This window comes from Eleutherodactylus coqui, chromosome 1, assembly GCF_035609145.1.
Source record: "Eleutherodactylus coqui strain aEleCoq1 chromosome 1, aEleCoq1.hap1, whole genome shotgun sequence".
Classification (NCBI taxonomy): domain Eukaryota; kingdom Metazoa; phylum Chordata; class Amphibia; order Anura; family Eleutherodactylidae; genus Eleutherodactylus; species Eleutherodactylus coqui.
The window spans coordinates 16500868-16523775 of record NC_089837.1 but is presented as its reverse complement, the minus strand read 5'-3'; the positions used below and the strand labels follow the sequence as shown (position 1 = coordinate 16523775).

At 34.8% G+C, this 22908-nt stretch overlaps 1 protein-coding gene across 4 annotated transcripts in view; it reads left to right on the top strand.

Annotated features, from left to right (window-relative positions):
* The window catches only part of DNMT3A (DNA methyltransferase 3 alpha), a 355992-nt gene that overhangs the window by 135300 nt on the left and 197784 nt on the right, over positions 1 to 22908 (top strand). For all 4 annotated transcript variants that reach the window (XM_066594397.1, XM_066594395.1, XM_066594394.1 and 1 more), the window contains one exon: positions 21454 to 21790. In XM_066594397.1, the coding sequence (XP_066450494.1) occupies positions 21454 to 21790 (337 nt within the window). The remainder of the gene's footprint in view (positions 1 to 21453; positions 21791 to 22908) is intronic.

Below are 22908 nucleotides of genomic sequence, written 5' to 3'. Positions count from 1 at the left end.
TACTATAATACTGCCTCCTATGTACAAGAATATAACTACTATAATACTGCCTCCTATGTACAAGAATATAACTACTATAATACTGCTCCTATGTACAAGAATATAACTACTGTAATACTGCCTCCTATGTGCAAGAATATAACTAATATAATACTGCCCCTATGTACAAGAATATAACTACTATAATACTGCCTCCTATGTACAAGAATATAACTACTATAATACTGCTCCTATGTACAAGAATATAACTACTGTAATACTGCCTCCTATGTACAAGAATATAACTACTATAATACTGCCTCCTATGTTCAAGAATATAACTAGTATAATACTGTCCCCTATGTACAAGAATATAACTACTATAATACTGCCTCCTATGTACAAGAATATAACTACTATAATACTGCTCCTATGTACAAGAATATAACTACTATAATACAGCCTCCTATGTACAAGAATATAACTACTATTATACTGCCCCCTATGTACAAGAATATAACTACTATAATACTGCCCCTATATACAAGAATATAACTACTATAATACTGCCCCTATGTACAAGAATATAACTACTATAATACTGCCCCCTATGTACAAGAATATAACTACTATAATACTGATCTAATGTACAAGAATATAGCTACTATAATACTGCCTCCTATGTACAAGAATATAACTACTATAATACTGCCTCCTATGTACAAGAATATAACTACTATAATACTGCTCCTATGTACAAGAATATAACTACTGTAATACTGCCTCCTATGTGCAAGAATATAACTAATATAATACTGCCCCTATGTACAAGAATATAACTACTATAATACTGCTCCTATGTACAAGAATATAACTACTGTAATACTGCCTCCTATGTACAAGAATATAACTACTATAATACTGCCTCCTATGTTCAAGAATATAACGAGCATTATACTGCCCCCTATGTACGAGAATATAACTACTATAATACTGCTCCTATGTACAAGAATATAACTACTATAATACTGCTCCTATGTACAAGAATATAACTACTATAATACTGCTCCTATGTGCAAGAATATAACTACTGTAATACTGCCTCCTATGTGCAAGAATATAACTAATATAATACTGCCCCTATGTACAAGAATATAACTACTATAATACTGCTCCTATGTACAAGAATATAACTACTATAATACTGCCTCCTATGTACAAGAATATAACTACTATAATACTGCCCCCTATGGACAGGAATATAGCTACTATAATACTGCTCCTATGTACGAGAATATAACTAGTGTCCCTTATGTACAATAATGTAACTACTATAATACAGCCTCCTATGTACAAGAATATAACTACTATTATACTGCCCCCTATGTACAAGTATATAACTACTATAATACTGCCCCTATATACAAGAATATAACTACTATAATACTGCCCCCTATGTACAAGAATATAACTACTATAATACTGCCCCCTATGTACGAGAATATAACTACTATAATACTGCCTCCTATGTACAAGTATATAACTACTATAATACTGCCCCCTATGTACAAGAATATAACTACTATAATACTGCCCCCTATGTACGAGAATATAACTACTATAATACTGCTCCTATGTACAAGAATATAACTACTATAATACTGCTCCTCTGTACAAGAATATAACTACTATAATACTGCCCCCTATGTAGAAGAATATAACTACTATAATACTGCTCCATATGTACAAGAATATAACTACTATAATACTGCTCCATATGTACAAGAATATAAATACTATAATACTGCCCCCTATGTACAAGAATATAACTGCTATAATACTGCCCCCTATATACAAGAATATAACTACTATAATACTGCCCCCTATGTACAAGAATATAGCTACTATAATACTGCCCCCTATGTACAAGAATATAACGAGCATTATACTGCCCCCTATCTACAAGAATATAACTACTACAATACTGCCCCCTATGTACAAGAATATAGCTACTATAATACTGCCCCCTATGTACAAGAATATAACTACTATAATACTGCCCCCTATGTACAAGAATATAACTACTATAATACTGCCCCCTATGTACAAGAATATAACTACTATAATACTGCTCCTATGTACAAGAATATAACTAATATACTACTGCCCCCTATGTACAAGAATATAACTACTATAATACTGCACCCTATGTACAAGAATATAACTACTATAATACTGCCCCCTATGTACAAGAATATAACGAGCATTATACTGCCCCCTATGTACAAGAATATAACTACTATAATACTGCCCCCTATGTAGAAGAATATAACTACTATAGTACTTCCCCATATGTACAAGAATATAACTAATATAATACTGCCCCCTATGTACAAGAATATAACTACTATAATACTGCACCCTATGTACAAGAATATAACTACTATAATACTGCCCCCTATGTACAAGAATATAACGAGCATTATACTGCCCCCTATGTACAAGAATATAACTACTATAATACTGCCCCCTATGTACAAGAATATAACTACTATAATACTGCCCCCTATGTACAAGAATATAACTACGATAATACTACTCCTATGTACAAGAATATAACTACTATAATACTACCCCCTATGTACAAGAATATAACTACTATAATACTGCCTCCTATGTACAAGACTATAACTACTATAATACTGCCCCCTATGTGCAAAAATATAACTACTATAATACTGTCCCCTATGTACAAGAATATAGCTACTATAATACTGCCCGCTATGTACAAGAATATAACTACTATTATACTGCCCCCTATGTACAAGAATATAACTATTATACTGCCTCCTATGTACAAGAATGTAACTACTGTAATACTGCCCCCTATGTACAAGAATATAACTACTATAATACTGCCCCCTATGTACAAGAATATAACTACTATAATACTGCCCCCTATGTACAAGAATATAACTACTGTAATACTGCCCCCTATGTACAAGAATATAACTACTGTAATACTGCCCCCTATGTAGAAGAATATAACTACTATAATACTGCCCCCTATGTACAAGAATGTAACTACTGTAATACTGCCCCCTATGTACAAGAAAATAACTATTGTAATACTGTCCCCTATGTACAAGAAAATAACTATTGTAATACTGCCCCCTATGTACAAGAATATAACTACTATAATACTGCCCCCTATGTACAAGAATGTAACTACTATAATACTGCTCCTATATACAAGGGTATAACTACTATAATACTGCCCCCTATGTACAAGAATATAACTACTATAATACTGCCCCCTATATACAAGAATATAACTACTATAATACTGCCCCCTATGTACAAGAATATAACTACTATAATACTGCCTCCTATGTACAAGAATATAACTACTATAATACTGCCCCCTATGTACAAGAATATAACTACTATAATACTGCCTCCTATGTACAAGAATATAACTACTATGATACTGCCCCCTATGTGCAAAAATATAACTACTATAATACTGTCCCCTATGTACAAGAATACAGCTACTATAATACTGCCCGCTATGTACAGGAATATAACTACTATAATACTGCTCCAATGTACAAGAATATAACTAGTATAATACTGTCCCCTATGTACAAGAATATAACTACTATAATACTGCCTCCTATGTACAAGAATATAACTACTATAATACTGCTCCTATGTACAAGAATATAACTACTATAATACAGCCTCCTATGTACAAGAATATAACTACTATTATACTGCCCCCTATGTACAAGAATATAACTACTATAATACTGCCCCTATATACAAGAATATAACTACTATAATACTGCCCCTATGTACAAGAATATAACTACTATAATACTGCCCCCTATGTACAAGAATATAACTACTATAATACTGATCTAATGTACAAGAATATAGCTACTATAATACTGCCTCCTATGTACAAGAATATAACTACTATAATACTGCCTCCTATGTACAAGAATATAACTACTATAATACTGCTCCTATGTACAAGAATATAACTACTGTAATACTGCCTCCTATGTGCAAGAATATAACTAATATAATACTGCCCCTATGTACAAGAATATAACTACTATAATACTGCCTCCTATGTACAAGAATATAACTACTATAATACTGCTCCTATGTACAAGAATATAACTACTGTAATACTGCCTCCTATGTACAAGAATATAACTACTATAATACTGCCTCCTATGTTCAAGAATATAACTAGTATAATACTGTCCCCTATGTACAAGAATATAACTACTATAATACTGCCTCCTATGTACAAGAATATAACTACTATAATACTGCTCCTATGTACAAGAATATAACTACTATAATACAGCCTCCTATGTACAAGAATATAACTACTATTATACTGCCCCCTATGTACAAGAATATAACTACTATAATACTGCCCCTATATACAAGAATATAACTACTATAATACTGCCCCTATGTACAAGAATATAACTACTATAATACTGCCCCCTATGTACAAGAATATAACTACTATAATACTGATCTAATGTACAAGAATATAGCTACTATAATACTGCCTCCTATGTACAAGAATATAACTACTATAATACTGCCTCCTATGTACAAGAATATAACTACTATAATACTGCTCCTATGTACAAGAATATAACTACTGTAATACTGCCTCCTATGTGCAAGAATATAACTAATATAATACTGCCCCTATGTACAAGAATATAACTACTATAATACTGCTCCTATGTACAAGAATATAACTACTGTAATACTGCCTCCTATGTACAAGAATATAACTACTATAATACTGCCTCCTATGTTCAAGAATATAACGAGCATTATACTGCCCCCTATGTACGAGAATATAACTACTATAATACTGCTCCTATGTACAAGAATATAACTACTATAATACTGCTCCTATGTACAAGAATATAACTAATATAATACTGCTCCTATGTGCAAGAATATAACTACTGTAATACTGCCTCCTATGTGCAAGAATATAACTAATATAATACTGCCCCTATGTACAAGAATATAACTACTATAATACTGCTCCTATGTACAAGAATATAACTACTATAATACTGCCTCCTATGTACAAGAATATAACTACTATAATACTGCCCCCTATGGACAGGAATATAGCTACTATAATACTGCTCCTATGTACGAGAATATAACTAGTGTCCCTTATGTACAATAATGTAACTACTATAATACAGCCTCCTATGTACAAGAATATAACTACTATTATACTGCCCCCTATGTACAAGTATATAACTACTATAATACTGCCCCTATATACAAGAATATAACTACTATAATACTGCCCCCTATGTACAAGAATATAACTACTATAATACTGCCCCCTATGTACGAGAATATAACTACTATAATACTGCCTCCTATGTACAAGTATATAACTACTATAATACTGCCCCCTATGTACAAGAATATAACTACTATAATACTGCCCCCTATGTACGAGAATATAACTACTATAATACTGCTCCTATGTACAAGAATATAACTACTATAATACTGCTCCTCTGTACAAGAATATAACTACTATAATACTGCCCCCTATGTAGAAGAATGTAACTACTATAATACTGCCCCTATGTAGAAGAATATAACTACTATAATACTGCTCCTATGTACAAGAATATAACTACTATAATACTGCTCCCTATGTAGAACAATATAACTACTATAATACTGCCCCCTGTGTACAAGAATATAACTATAATAATACTGCCCCTATATACAAGAATATAACTACTATAATACTGCCACTATGTACAAGAATATAACTACTATAATACTGCCCCCTATGTACAAGAGTATAACTACTATAATACTGCTCCCTATGTACAAGAATATAACTACTATAATACTGCCCCCTATGTACAAGAATATAACTACTGTAATACTGCCCCCTATGTACAAGAATATAACTACTGTAATACTGCCCCCTATGTACAAGAAAATAACTATTGTAATACTGTCCCCTATGTACAAGAAAATAACTATTGTAATACTGCCCCCTATGTACAAGAATATAACTACTATAATACTGCCCCCTATGTAGAAGAATATAACTACTATAATACTGCCCCCTATGTACAAGAATGTAACTACTATAATACTGCTCCTATATACAAGGGTATAACTACTATAATACTGCCCCCTATGTACAAGAATATAACTACTATAATACTGTTCCCTATGTACAAGAATATAACTACTATAATACTGCCTCCTATGTACAAGAATATAACTACTGTAATACTGCTCCCTATGTACAAGAATATAACTAATATAATACTGCCCCCTATGTACAAGAATATAACTACTATAATACTGCCTCCTATGTACAAGAATATAACTACTATAATACTGCCCCCTATGTACAAGAATATAACTACTATAATACTGCCTCCTATGTACAAGAATATAACTACTATGATACTGCCCCCTATGTGCAAAAATATAACTACTATAATACTTTCCCCTATGTACAAGAATACAGCTACTCTAATACTGCCCGCTATGTACAGGAATATAACTACTATAATACTGCCCCCAATGTACAAGAATATAACTACTATAATACTGCTCCAATGTATAAGAATATAACTAGTATAATACTGTCCCCTATGTACAAGAATATAACTACTATAATACTGCCTCCTATGTACAAGAATATAACTACTATAATACTGCTCCTATGTACAAGAATATAACTACTATAACACTGCCTCCAATGTACAAGAATATAACTACTATAAAACTGCCCCCTATGTACAAGAATATAACTACTATAATACTGATCCTATGTACAAGAATATAACTACTATAATACAGCCTCCTATGTACAAAAATATAACTACTATTATACTGCCCCTATGTACAAGAATATAACTACTATAATACTGCCCCTATATACAAGAATATAACTACTATAATACTGCCTCCTATGTACAAGAATATAACTACTATAATACTGCTCCTATGTACAAGAATATAACTACTGTAATACTGCCCCCTATGTACAAGAATATAACTACTATAATACTGCCCCTATGTACAAGAATATAGCTACTATAATACTGCTCCCTATGTACAAGAATATAACTACTATAATACTGCTCCCTATGTACAAGAATATAACTACTATAATACTGCTCCCTGTGTACAAGAATATAACTATAATAATACTGCCCCTATATACAAGAATGTAACTACTATAATACTGCCCCCTATGTACAAGAATATAACTACTGTAATACTGCCCCTATATACAAGAATATAACTACTATAATACTGCCTCCTATGTACAAGAATATAACTACTATAATACTGCCCCCTATGTACAAGAATATAAATACTATAATACTGCCTCCTATGTACAAGAATATAACTACTACAATACTGCCCCCTATGTACAATAATGTAACTACTATAATACTGCTCCTATGTACAAGAATATAACTACTATAATACTGCCCCCTATGTACAAGAATATAACTACTGTAATACTGCCCCTATATACAAGAATATAACTACTATAATACTGCCTCCTATGTACAAGAATATAACTACTATAATACTGCCCCCTATGTACAAGAATATAACTGCTATAATACTGCCCCCTATGTACAAGAATATAAATACTATAATACTGCCTCCTATGTACAAGAATATAACTACTACAATACTGCCCCCTATGTACAAGAATATAACTACTATAATACTGCCCCCTATTTACAATAATGTAACTACTATAATACTGCTCCTATGTACAAGAATATAACTACTATAATACTGCCCCCTATGTACAAGAATATAACTACTATAATACTGCCCCCTATGTACAAGAATGTAACTACTATAATACTGCTCCTATGTACAAGAATATAACTACTGTAATACTGCTCCTATGTACAAGAATATAACTACTATAATACTGCCCCCTATGTACAAGAATATAACTACTATAATACTGCCCCCTATGTACAAGAATATAACTACTATAATACTGCTCCTATGTACAAGAATATAACTACTGTAATACTGCTCCTATGTACAAGAATATAACTACTGTAATACTGCCCCCTATGTACAAGAGTGTAACTACTATAATACTGCTCCCATGTACAAGAATATAACTACTATAATACTGCTCCTATGTACAAGAATATAACTACTATAATACTGCCCCCTATGTACAAGAATGTAACTACTATAATACTGCTCCTATGTACAAGAATATAACTACTATAATACTGCCTCCTATGTACAAGAATGTAACTACTGTAATACTGCCCCCTATGTACAAGAATATAACTACTATAATACTGCCCCCTATGTACAAGAATATAACTACTATAATACTGCCCCCTAAGTACAAGAATATAACTACTGTAATACTGCCCCTATGTACAAGAAAATAACTATTGTAATACTGCCCCCTATGTACAAGAATATAACTACTATAATACTGCCCCCTATGTAGAAGAATATAACTACTATAATACTGCCCCCTATGTACAAGAATGTAGCTACTATAATACTGCTCCTATGTGCAAGGGTATAACTACTATAATACTGCTCCCTATGTACAAGAATATTACTACTATAATACTGTTCCCTATATACAACAATATAACTAATATAATACTGCCCCCTATGTACAAGAATATAAGTACTATAACACTCCCTCCTATGTACAAAAATAGAACTACTATAATACTGCTCCTATGTACAAGTATATAACTACTATAATACTGCCTCGTATGTACAAGAATATAACTACTATAATACTGCTCCTATTTACAAGAATATAACTACTATAATACTGCCTCCTATGTAGAAGAATATAACTACTATAATACTGCTCCCTATGTACAGGAATATAACTACTATAATACTGCCACCCTATGTACAAGACTATAATTACTATAATACTGCCCCTATGTACAAGAATATAACTACTATAATACTGCCCCCTATGTACAAGAATATAACTACTATAATACTGCCTCCTATGTACAAGAATATAACTACTATAATACTGCCCCCTATGTGCAAAAATATAACTACTATAATACTGCTCCCTATGTACAAGAATATAACTACTATAATACTGCCCCCCTATATACAAGAATATAACTACTATTATACTGCCCCTATGTACAAGAATATAACTACTATAATACTGCCCCCTATGTACAAGAATATAACTACTATAATACTGCCCCCTATGTACAAGAATATAACTACGATAATACTACTCCTATGTACAAGAATATAACTACTATAATACTACCCCCTATGTACAAGAATATAACTACTATAATACTGCCTCCTATGTACAAGACTATAACTACTATAATACTGCCCCCTATGTGCAAAAATATAACTACTATAATACTGTCCCCTATGTACAAGAATATAGCTACTATAATACTGCCCGCTATGTACAAGAATATAACTACTATTATACTGCCCCCTATGTACAAGAATATAACTATTATACTGCCTCCTATGTACAAGAATGTAACTACTGTAATACTGCCCCCTATGTACAAGAATATAACTACTATAATACTGCCCCCTATGTACAAGAATATAACTACTATAATACTGCCCCCTATGTACAAGAATATAACTACTGTAATACTGCCCCCTATGTACAAGAATATAACTACTGTAATACTGCCCCCTATGTAGAAGAATATAACTACTGTAATACTGCCCCCTATGTACAAGAATGTAACTACTGTAATACTGCCCCCTATGTACAAGAATGTAACTACTGTAATACTGCCCCCTATGTACAAGAAAATAACTATTGTAATACTGTCCCCTATGTTCAAGAAAATAACTATTGTAATACTGCCCCCTATGTACAAGAATATAACTACTATAATACTGCCCCCTATGTACAAGAATGTAACTACTATAATACTGCTCCTATATACAAGGGTATAACTACTATAATACTGCCCCCTATGTACAAGAATATAACTACTATAATACTGCCCCCTATGTACAAGAATATAACTACTATAATACTGCCTCCTATGTACAAGAATATAACTACTATAATACTGCCCCCTATGTACAAGAATATAACTACTATAATACTGCCTCCTATGTACAAGAATATAACTACTATGATACTGCCCCCTATGTGCAAAAATATAACTACTATAATACTGTCCCCTATGTACAAGAATACAGCTACTATAATACTGCCCGCTATGTACAGGAATATAACTACTATAATACTGCCCCCAATGTACAAGGATATAACTACTATAATACTGCTCCAATGTACAAGAATATAACTAGTATAATACTGTCCCCTATGTACAAGAATATAACTACTATAATACTGCCTCCTATGTACAAGAATATAACTACTATAATACTGCTCCTATGTACAAGAATATAACTACTATAATACAGCCTCCTATGTACAAGAATATAACTACTATTATACTGCCCCCTATGTGCAAGAATATAACTACTATAATACTGCCCCTATATACAAGAATATAACTACTATAATACTGCCCCCTATGTACAAGAATATAACTACTATAATACTGATCTAATGTACAAGAATATAGCTACTATAATACTGCCTCCTATGTACAAGAATATAACTACTATAATACTGCCTCCTATGTACAAGAATATAACTACTATAATACTGCTCCTATGTACAAGAATATAACTACTGTAATACTGCCTCCTATGTGCAAGAATATAACTAATATAATACTGCCCCTATGTACAAGAATATAACTACTATAATACTGCCTCCTATGTACAAGAATATAACTACTATAATACTGCTCCTATGTACAAGAATATAACTACTGTAATACTGCCTCCTATGTACAAGAATATAACTACTATAATACTGCCTCCTATGTACAAGAATATAACTACTATAATACTGCTCCTATGTACAAGAATATAACTACTATAATACTGCTCCTATGTGCAAGAATATAACTACTGTAATACTGCCTCCTATGTGCAAGAATATAACTAATATAATACTGCCCCTATGTACAAGAATATAACTACTATAATACTGCTCCTATGTACAAGAATATAACTACTATAATACTGCCTCCTATGTACAAGAATATAACTACTATAATACTGCCCCCTATGGACAGGAATATAGCTACTATAATACTGCTCCTATGTACGAGAATATAACTAGTGTCCCTTATGTACAATAATGTAACTACTATAATACAGCCTCCTATGTACAAGAATATAACTACTATTATACTGCCCCCTATGTACAAGTATATAACTACTATAATACTGCCCCTATATACAAGAATATAACTACTATAATACTGCCCCCTATGTACAAGAATATAACTACTATAATACTGCCCCCTATGTACGAGAATATAACTACTATAATACTGCCTCCTATGTACAAGAATATAACTACTATAATACTGCTCCTATGTACAAGAATATAACTACTATAATACTGCTCCTCTGTACAAGAATATAACTACTATAATACTGCTCCTCTGTACAAGAATATAACTACTACAATACTGCCCCCTATGTACAAGAATGTAACTACTATAATACTGCCCCTATGTAGAAGAATATAACTACTATAATACTGCTCCTATGTACAAGAATATAACTACTATAATACTGCTCCCTATGTAGAACAATATAACTACTATAATACTGCCTCCTATGTACAAGAATATAACTACTATAATACTGCCCCCTATGGACAGGAATATAGCTACTATAATACTGCTCCTATGTACGAGAATATAACTAGTGTCCCTTATGTACAATAATGTAACTACTATAATACAGCCTCCTATGTACAAGAATATAACTACTATTATACTGCCCCCTATGTACAAGTATATAACTACTATAATACTGCCCCTATATACAAGAATATAACTACTATAATACTGCCCCCTATGTACAAGAATATAACTACTATAATACTGCCCCCTATGTACGAGAATATAACTACTATAATACTGCCTCCTATGTACAAGAATATAACTACTATAATACTGCTCCTATGTACAAGAATATAACTACTATAATACTGCTCCTCTGTACAAGAATATAACTACTATAATACTGCCCCCTATGTACAAGAATGTAACTACTATAATACTGCCCCTATGTAGAAGAATATAACTACTATAATACTGCTCCTATGTACAAGAATATAACTACTATAATACTGCTCCCTATGTAGAACAATATAACTACTATAATACTGCCCCCTGTGTACAAGAATATAACTATAATAATACTGCCCCTATATACAAGAATATAACTACTATAATACTGCCACTATGTACAAGACTATAACTACTATAATACTGCTCCTATGTACAAGAATATAACTACTATAATACTGCCCCCTATGTACAAGAGTATAACTACTATAATACTGCTCCCTATGTACAAGAATATAACTACTATAATACTGCTCCCTATGTACAAGAATATAACTACTATAATACTGCCCCCTATGTACAAGAATATAACTACTGTAATACTGCCCCCTATGTACAAGAATATAACTACTGTAATACTGCCCCCTATGTACAAGAAAATAACTATTGTAATACTGCCCCCTATGTACAAGAATATAACTACTGTAATACTGCCCCCTATGTACAAGAATATAACTACTATAATACTGTTCCCTATGTACAAGAATATAACTACTATAATACTGCCTCCTATGTACAAGAATATAACTACTGTAATACTGCTCCCTATGTACAAGAATATAACTAATATAATACTGCCCCCTATGTACAAGAATATAACTACTATAATACTGCCTCCTATGTACAAGAATATAACTACTATAATACTGCCTCCTATGTACAAGAATATAACTACTATAATACTGCCTCCTATGTACAAGAATATAACTACTATGATACTGCCCCCTATGTGCAAAAATATAACTACTATAATACTGTCCCCTATGTACAAGAATACAGCGACTATAATACTGCCCGCTATGTACAGGAATATAACTACTATAATACTGCCCCCAATGTACAAGAATATAACTACTATAATACTGCTCCAATGTATAAGAATATAACTAGTATAATACTGTCCCCTATGTACAAGAATATAACTACTATAATACTGCCTCCTATGTACAAGAATATAACTACTATAATACTGCTCCTATGTACAAGAATATAACTACTATAAGACTGCCTCCTATGTACAAGAATATAACTACTATAAAACTGCCCCCTATGTACAAGAATATAACTACTATAATACTGATCCTATGTACAAGTATATAACTACTATAATACAGCCTCCTATGTACAAGAATATAACTACTATTATACTGCCCCCTATGTACAAGAATATAACTACTATAATACTGCCCCTATATACAAGAATATAACTACTATAATACTGCCTCCTATGTACAAGAATAGAACTACTATAATACTGCTCCTATGTACAAGAATATAACTACTATAATACTGCCACTATGTACAAGAATATAACTACTGTAATACTGCCCCCTATGTACAAGAATATAACTACTATAATACTGCCCCTATGTACAAGAATATAGCTACTATAATACTGCTCCCTATGTACAAGAATATAACTACTATAATACTGCTCCCTATGTACAAGAATATAACTACTATAATACTGCTCCCTGTGTACAAGAATATAACTATAATAATACTGCCCCTATATACAAGAATGTAACTACTATAATTCTGCCCCCTATGTACAAGAATATAACTACTGTAATACTGCCCCTATATACAAGAATATAACTACTATAATACTGCCTCCTATGTACAAGAATATAACTACTATAATACTGCCCCCTATGTACAAGAATATAAATACTATAATACTGCCTCCTATGTACAAGAATATAACTACTACAATACTGCCCCCTATGTACAATAATGTAACTACTATAATACTGCTCCTATGTACAAGAATATAACTACTATAATACTGCCCCCTATGTACAAGAATATAACTACTGTAATACTGCCCCTATATACAAGAATATAACTACTATAATGCTGCCTCCTATGTACAAGAATATAACTACTATAATACTGCCCCCTATGTACAAGAATATAACTGCTATAATACTGCCCCCTATGTACAAGAATATAAATACTATAATACTGCCTCCTATGTACAAGAATATAACTACTACAATACTGCCCCCTATGTACAAGAATATAACTACTATAATACTGCCCCCTATTTACAATAATGTAACTACTATAATACTGCTCCTATGTACAAGAATATAACTACTATAATACTGCCCCCTATGTACAAGAATATAACTACTATAATACTGCCCCCTATGTACAAGAATGTAACTACTATAATACTGCTCCTATGTACAAGAATATAACTACTGTAATACTGCTCCTATGTACAAGAATATAACTACTATAATACTGCCCCCTATGTACAAGAATATAACTACTATAATACTGCCCCCTATGTACAAGAATATAACTACTATAATACTGCTCCTATGTACAAGAATATAACTACTGTAATACTGCTCCTATGTACAAGAATATAACTACTGTAATACTGCCCCCTATGTACAAGATTTAACTACTATAATACTGCTCCCATGTACAAGAATATAACTACTATAATACTGCTCCTATGTACAAGAATATAACTACTATAATACTGCCCCCTATGTACAAGAATGTAACTACTATAATACTGCTCCTATGTACAAGAATATAACTACTATAATACTGCCCCCTATGTACAAGAATGTAACTACTATAATACTGCTCCTATGTACAAGAATATAACTACTATAATACTGCCCCCTATATACAAGAATATAACTACTATAATACTCCCCCCTATGTACAAGAATATAACTACTATAATACTCCCCCCTATGTACAAGAAAATAACTACTATAATACTGCTCCCTATGTACAAGAATATAACTATAATACTGCCCCCTATATACAAGAATATAACTACTGTAATACTCCCCCCTATGTACAAGAAAATAACTACTATAATACTGCCCCCTATGTACAAGAATATAACTACTATAATACGGCTCCCTATGTACAAGAATGTAACTACTATAATACTGCCCCCTATGTACAAGAATATAACTACTATAATACTGCCCCCTATGTACAAGAATGTAACTACTATAATACTGCCCCCTATGTACAAGAATATAACTACTGTAATACTGCCCCTATATACAAGAATATAACTACTATAATACTGCCTCCTATGTACAAGAATATAACTACTATAATACTGCCCCCTATGTACAAGAATATAACTGCTATAATACTGCCCCCTATGTACAAGAATATAAATACTATAATACTGCCTCCTATGTACAAGAATATAACTACTACAATACTGCCCCCTATGTACAATAATGTAACTACTATAATACTGCTCCTATGTACAAGAATATAACTACTATAATACTGCCCCCTATGTACAAGAATATAACTACTATAATACTGCCCCCTATGTACAAGAATGTAACTACTATAATACTGCTCCTATGTACAAGAATATAACTACTGTAATACTGCTCCTATGTACAAGAATATAACTACTATAATGCTGCCCCCTATGTACAAGAATATAACTACTGTAATACTGCTCCTATGTACAAGAATATAACTACTGTAATACTGCTCCTATGTACAAGAATATAACTACTGTAATACTGCCCCCTATGTACAAGAATGTAACTACTATAATACTGCTCCTATGTACAAGAATATAACTACTATAATACTGCTCCTATGTACAAGAATATAACTACTATAATACTGCCCCCTATGTACAAGAATGTAACTACTATAATACTGCTCCTATGTACAAGAATATAACTACTATAATACTGCCCCCTATGTACAAGAATGTAACTACTATAATACTGCTCCTATGTACAAGAATATAACTAGTATAATACTGCCCCCTATGTACAAGAATATAACTACTATAATACTGCCGCTATGTACAAGAATATAACTACTATAATACTGCCCCCTGTGTACAAGAATATAACTACTATAATACTCCCCCCTATGTACAAGAAAATAACTACTATAATACTGCTCCCTATGTACAAGAATATAACTACTATAATACTGCCCCCTATATACAAGAATATAACTACTATAATACTCCCCCCTATGTACAAGAAAATAACTACTATAATACTGCCCCCTATGTACAAGAATATAACTACTAAAATACTGCCCCCTATGTACAAGAATGTAACTACTATAATACTGCTCCTATGTACAAGAATATAACTACTATAATACTGCCCCCTATATACAAGAATATAACTACTATAATACTCCCCCCTATGTACAAGAAAATAACTACTATAATACTGCTCCCTATGTACAAGAATATAACTACTATAATACTGCCCCCTATATACAAGAATATAACTACTGTAATACTGCTCCTATGTACAAGAATATAACTACTATAATACTGCCCCCTATGTACAAGAATGTAACTACTATAATACTGCTCCTATGTACAAGAATATAACTACTATAATACTGCCCCCTATGTACAAGAATGTAACTACTATAATACTGCCCCCTATGTACAAGAAAATAACTACTATAATACTGCCCCCTATGTACAAGAATATAACTACTATAATACTGCTCCCTATGTACAAGAATGTAACTACTATAATACTGCCCCCTATGTACAAGAATATAACTACTATAATACTGCCCCCTATGTACAAGAATGTACTATAATACTGCCCCCTATGTACAAGAATATAACTACTGTAATACTGCCCCTATATACAAGAATATAACTACTATAATACTGCCTCCTATGTACAAGAATATAACTACTATAATACTGCCCCTATGTACAAGAATATAACTGCTATAATACTGCCCCCTATGTACAAGAATATAAATACTATAATACTGCCCCCTATGTACAAGAATATAACTGCTATAATACTGCCCCCTATGTACAAGAATATAAATACTATAATACTGCCCCCTATGTACAAGAATGTAACTACTATAATACTGCTCCTATGTACAAGAATATAACTACTATAATACTGCCCCCTATGTACAAGAATGTAACTACTATAATACTGCTCCTATGTACAAGAATATAACTAGTATAATACTGCCCCCTATGTACAAGAATATAACTACTATAATACTGTACCCTATGTACAAGAATATAACTACTACAATACTGCCCCCTATGTACAATAATGTAACTACTATAATACTGCTCCCTATGTACAAGAATATAACTACTATAATACTGCCCCCTATATACAAGAATATAACTACTATAATACTCCCCCCTATGTACAAGAAAATAACTACTATAATACTGCCCCCTATGTACAAGAATATAACTACTATAATACTGCCCCTATGTACAAGAAAATAACTACTATAATACTGCCCCCTATGTACAAGAATAAAACTACTATAATACTGCCCCCTATGTACATGAATATAACTACTATAATACTGCCCCCTATGTACAAGAATATAACTACTATAATACTGCCCCCTATGTACATGAATATAACTACTATAATACTGCCCCCTATGTACAAGAATATAACTACTATAATACTGCCCCCTATGTACAAGAATATAACTAGTATAACACTGCCTCCTATGTACAAGAATGTAACTACTATAATACTGCTCCTATGTACAAGAATATAACTAGTATAATACTGCCCCCTATGTACAAGAATATAACTACTATATTACTGTACCCTATGTACAAGAATATAACTACTATAATACTGCCGCTATGTACAAGAATATAACTACTATAATAATGCCCCCTGTGTACAAGAATATAACTACTATAATACTCCCCCCTGTGTACAAGAAAATAACTACTATAATACTGCTCCCTATGTACAAGAATATAACTACTATAATACTGCCCCCTATATACAAGAATATAACTACTATAATACTCCCCCCTATGTACAAGAAAATAACTACTTTAATACTGCCCCTTATGTACAAGAATATAACTACTATAATACTGCCCCTATGTACAAGAAAATAACTACTATAATACTGCCCCCTATGTACAAGAATAAAACTACTATAATACTGCCCCCTATGTACATGAATATAACTACTATAATACTGCCCCCTATGTACAAGAATATAACTACTATAATACTGCCCCCTATGTACATGAATATAACTACTATAATACTGCCCCCTATGTACAAGAATATAACTACTATAATACTGCCCCCTATGTACAAGAATATAACTAGTATAATACTGCCTCCTATGTACAAGAAAATAACTACTATAATACTGCCCCCTATGTACAAGAATATAACTACTATAATACTGCCCCCTATGTACATGAATATAACTACTATAATACTGCCCCCTATGTACAAGAATATAACTACTATAATACTGCCCCCTATGTACAAGAATATAACTAGTATAATACTGCCTCCTATGTACAAGAATATAACTACTATAATACTGCCCCCTATGTACATGAATATAACTACTATAATACTGCCCCCTATGTACAAGAATATAACTACTATAATACTGCCCCCTATGTACAAGAATATAACTAGTATAATACTGCCTCCTATGTACAAGAATATAACTACTATAATACTGCCCCCTATGTACAAGAATATAACTACTATAATACTGCTCCTATGTACAAGAATATAACTACTACAATACTGCCCCCTATGTGACAAGCATATAACTACTATAATGGTGGCCCTTAGAGATACTGCAGTGCGCTCACTCTGGTGTTTGTGGGTCTTTCTGTACATTATTGACCTCAGACATTAATAATCTGATGCTGCAGATGATGATGACATGTCGGCTGTACTTCAGCTTCCTGATACGTCTGATGGATTTGCTGGTGTATGCGCTGTATTGGATGCCGCTGATGACGTCTTCTGTTTTCCGTATCTGCTTTGATAATGACCGTCCACAACACAAATCTGATTATGCACGCAGCAGCATCCTGTCCTGCCCGGGGCATCTTCAGGTCTTCCCTATCTTATTAGTTTTTAACCCATGTGCCACGGACTCTTCATTATCGATGAGTTATGCCCGCAGTTCCAGAGGCTTCGCTGATGCCCCGGCACTAAGAACTGTAAATGCAGCTCTAGATGGAACCAGGTATAAATACTTCAAAAATAATAAGTCAGCATGCAAAGCTTTCATAAAAAAAACTTTTCTAGATTTTATTCATTACAGTCAAAAAGATGTGACAATACAACAGAGATGAGTCCCCAATGTGCAGCAGACAGCCGGAGGGAAGGCATGCAACATATCAAGTTCATGGAATTAAATATATGCTCAAAAAATGCATGTATGCAAAATGATATATCGCAAACATGTAATCGTATAAAATGACACATCAAGGATACAAAGCATTGAATCTACACATATAAGCAGCAGTACGTAATGTATAAAGCCCGCCTTACCACCTGCACCCCAAGCTTCTTTAGGGGGTTTAATTCATAAATGATATAGCTGTTCCTAAATAGCAGCTGATTAGGTCACATGATTGCATGGACACTCCCTTACAGACACATGATCGGTAAAATAAACCCCCTCCTGGTTGTCAGTTCTTATTATCTGTAAGTTGTAAAGATCCCATGATTGTATAGACATTCCGCCTGTCTGCTGCACATTGTAGACTCATCTCTGTTGTATTGTAACATCTTTTTAATTATAATGAATAAAATATAGAAAAGTTTTTTTTTTATGGAAGCTTTGCGTGCTGACTAGAGATGAGCGAGCATACTCGATAAGGCAAACTACTCGAGTGAGTAGTGCCTTATACAAGTACCTGCCCGCTCATCTCTAAAGATCCGCGTGCCAGCAGGGGCGGGGGAGAGCGGGGAGGAACGAAGCGGAGATCCCTCTCTCCCCCCTGCTCACCGCCGCAACTCACCTGTCACCCGCGCCGGCAGCCGAATCTTTAGAGATGAGCGGGCAGGTACTCGAATAAGGCACTACTCGCTCGAGTAGTTTGCCTTAGCGAGTATGCTCGCTCATCTCTAGTGCTGACCTATGTCTATGTCTTCTACTCCTGTCACATGCAGAGCTGCCGTGTACTGGTTCCTCCTTGGAATATTCCATGAAGCCTACCTGGGGCTTCACGAGTGACCCCTCCGCTGCATCGCACTCTGGTAGATGGATGCATTTACTCGATATCTAGCTATGTTGCTGCTTTTAGTATCGGCAAAGCAGGCATCGAGCCAGCAGAGGGCAGAAGTGAGAAGTGCAGTACTGCAGCCTAAGAGATGAGATCGGGAAAGTTAGTGCAGCTCTGGATGTGACTGGAGGATAAGACATGATGTTACGTTAAAATCATCGATGCAGCTCTAGAGATGACTAGAGTATAAGACTTGTTACAGAATAGTGACTGATGTTCTAGATGTGACTAGAGGATTAGACATGGTGTTACAGAAGTGTGAGTGCCATTTTGGATGTGATTGGAGTATGAAATAGAGAAACAGCTAAATTGTGAGTACAGCTTTGGATGTGATTGGAGTGTAAGAGATGGTCTATCAACAAAATACTGAATACAGCTCTGGGATTGGAATATAAGATATGATTTAACAGAATATTGAATACAGCTCTGGAGTGGGTTAGTGCGTACGACATAATGTAACAGAAAAGTAAATGCAGCTCTAGATGTGACTTGTGCATAAGCGCTGCTGTTCACGGACGATCTTGCATTGTGTTACGGCGGTAATCCGGCCGTGGGTAACGCGGTGCATGCTTTCCATAGCGTTGCCATGGAAAGCGCAGCCCCCTGTCAACAAGCGGAGAATCATAGCGATTCTCCACTCGCGGGACTCAAATCGCAGCATGCTGCGATTTGCCGTGATTCTCCTATCTGTCAGATAGGCTCACCGCAGGGAACTGTCAGTTCTTTGACCTGCTCAATATTCCGCCTCGCCCGTGGACAGGGGGCCTAAGATGTAATGTAATAACAGAATGGGGGCTGCAGCTCTGGATGTGACTGGTGTACGTATAAGGATATGATGTAGCAGTAATAGGTCATGTGATGATCTCCTGACACTCGGATGGGGGTCATTATTTGTGGATTAGTGGGCTGCAGCTTCTAGTGGTTTTTGCCCTTTTTGTTTGGCTCCTATGATGGAAATATATAGCAGAGCCTAAGAAACCTCCGGTCGAGTCGTGACCGGACACAGGAGGGCGACTCAACTCCTGAAGGTTGTCATGTTGTCGCGCTTTTCTTTCTGCCTTCATCAGTTACTTATTCTGCACTGTCTTCTTACAGGTGGAAAGTGTCAGTGCATCCAAAGACATTGCCTCAGTCCCTAAGTGCCACACGTCCCCAAAAACCAGCCCTCCAGATCCTGTGCCCAACGGACAGGTGGAGGTGACCAGTGTCCAGCTAAAGCCTGAGACGCCCGCGCCGGAGAGCTCAATTCCTGAACCCATCCGTAAAAACAAAAAAATCACCCACGAGGAGGAGGAGGAGGCAACTGACACTGAGTCCATGCTGGAGAACGGGCGCTGCTTACTGGATGATGAGCCGGACTTTCAGGACACAGAGGAGTGTTCCACCAATAAGAGGAGAGGACGGAGGAGCCGAGAAGACAGCGCCGAGACTAGTAAGTGTCCCCCCAGCCCTCCAACGGGAAGCCCCGAAACTCTAGACGGGATACAATTGTAACAGACCTCCAGCTCTTAATGTTTCCACTCACTTACAGCAAGCAGAGAGGCCTCAGCGATGGTCCCCTCATCGCTTTATGTAAGGACGTCTCCAAAGCACTTTGTTCCTCTCACTGGAGGTTTAGTTACTTGGAGTTTATAATCTTTCTGTCCTCTGTGTAATCTACTGTCCGTGTGTTGAGCTTGTACACAGCAGAGACTTGCAGCGTAAAGCATGGTGGAGGGACAGAGCAGCAGCTGGAACCTCTAGAGGTGGGAGGTAGGTATTTAGGGTACATCAGTCTCCTGTGCAGCTGAGCCGGAGTCACTGATCACAGCGGGGCTGGAATGGGGCAAAGCTGCAGTGCATCCATATTCCCAGCAATGCAGAGAGTGATAACTCCTGCGTCACGCGAAGCACACTGCACCACATTATTAGCATTAGCCATGCCCCAATCCTCCCTCACAAATTCCTGTCTATACAGGTTGCCCAGTGCTGCTCAGTCCCATTTTTGCCCGTATACAGTAATAGTACCCTCTTTTATGTAACACACAGTTATAGTGCCCCCTAGTGTCCCATTAAAGTGTAATAGTGCCTCCTTAGTGACCCCGTACAGTAATAGTGCCTCCTTAGTGATCATGTACAGGAATAGTGCCTCCTTAGTGACCCTGTACAGTAATAGTGCCTCCTTAGTGACGCTGTACAGTAATAGTGCCTCCTTAGTGACCCCGTACAGTAATAGTGCCTCCTTAGTGACCCTGTACAGTAATGGTGCCTCCTTAGTGATCCCGTACAGTAATAGTGCCTCTTTAGTGTCCCCATACAATAATAGTGCCTCCTTAGTGACCCTGTACAATAATAGTACCTCCTTAGTGACCCCACACAGTAATAGTGCCTCCTTGGTGTCCCCGAACAGCAATAGTGCCCCCTTAGTGTCCCGTCAAAGTAATAGTGCCTGCTTAATGACCCCATACACTAATAGTTCCTCCTTAGTGACCCCACACAGTAATAATGCCTCCTTAGTGTTCCCGTACAGTAATAGTGCCTCCTTAGTGGCCCCGTACAGTAATAGTGCCT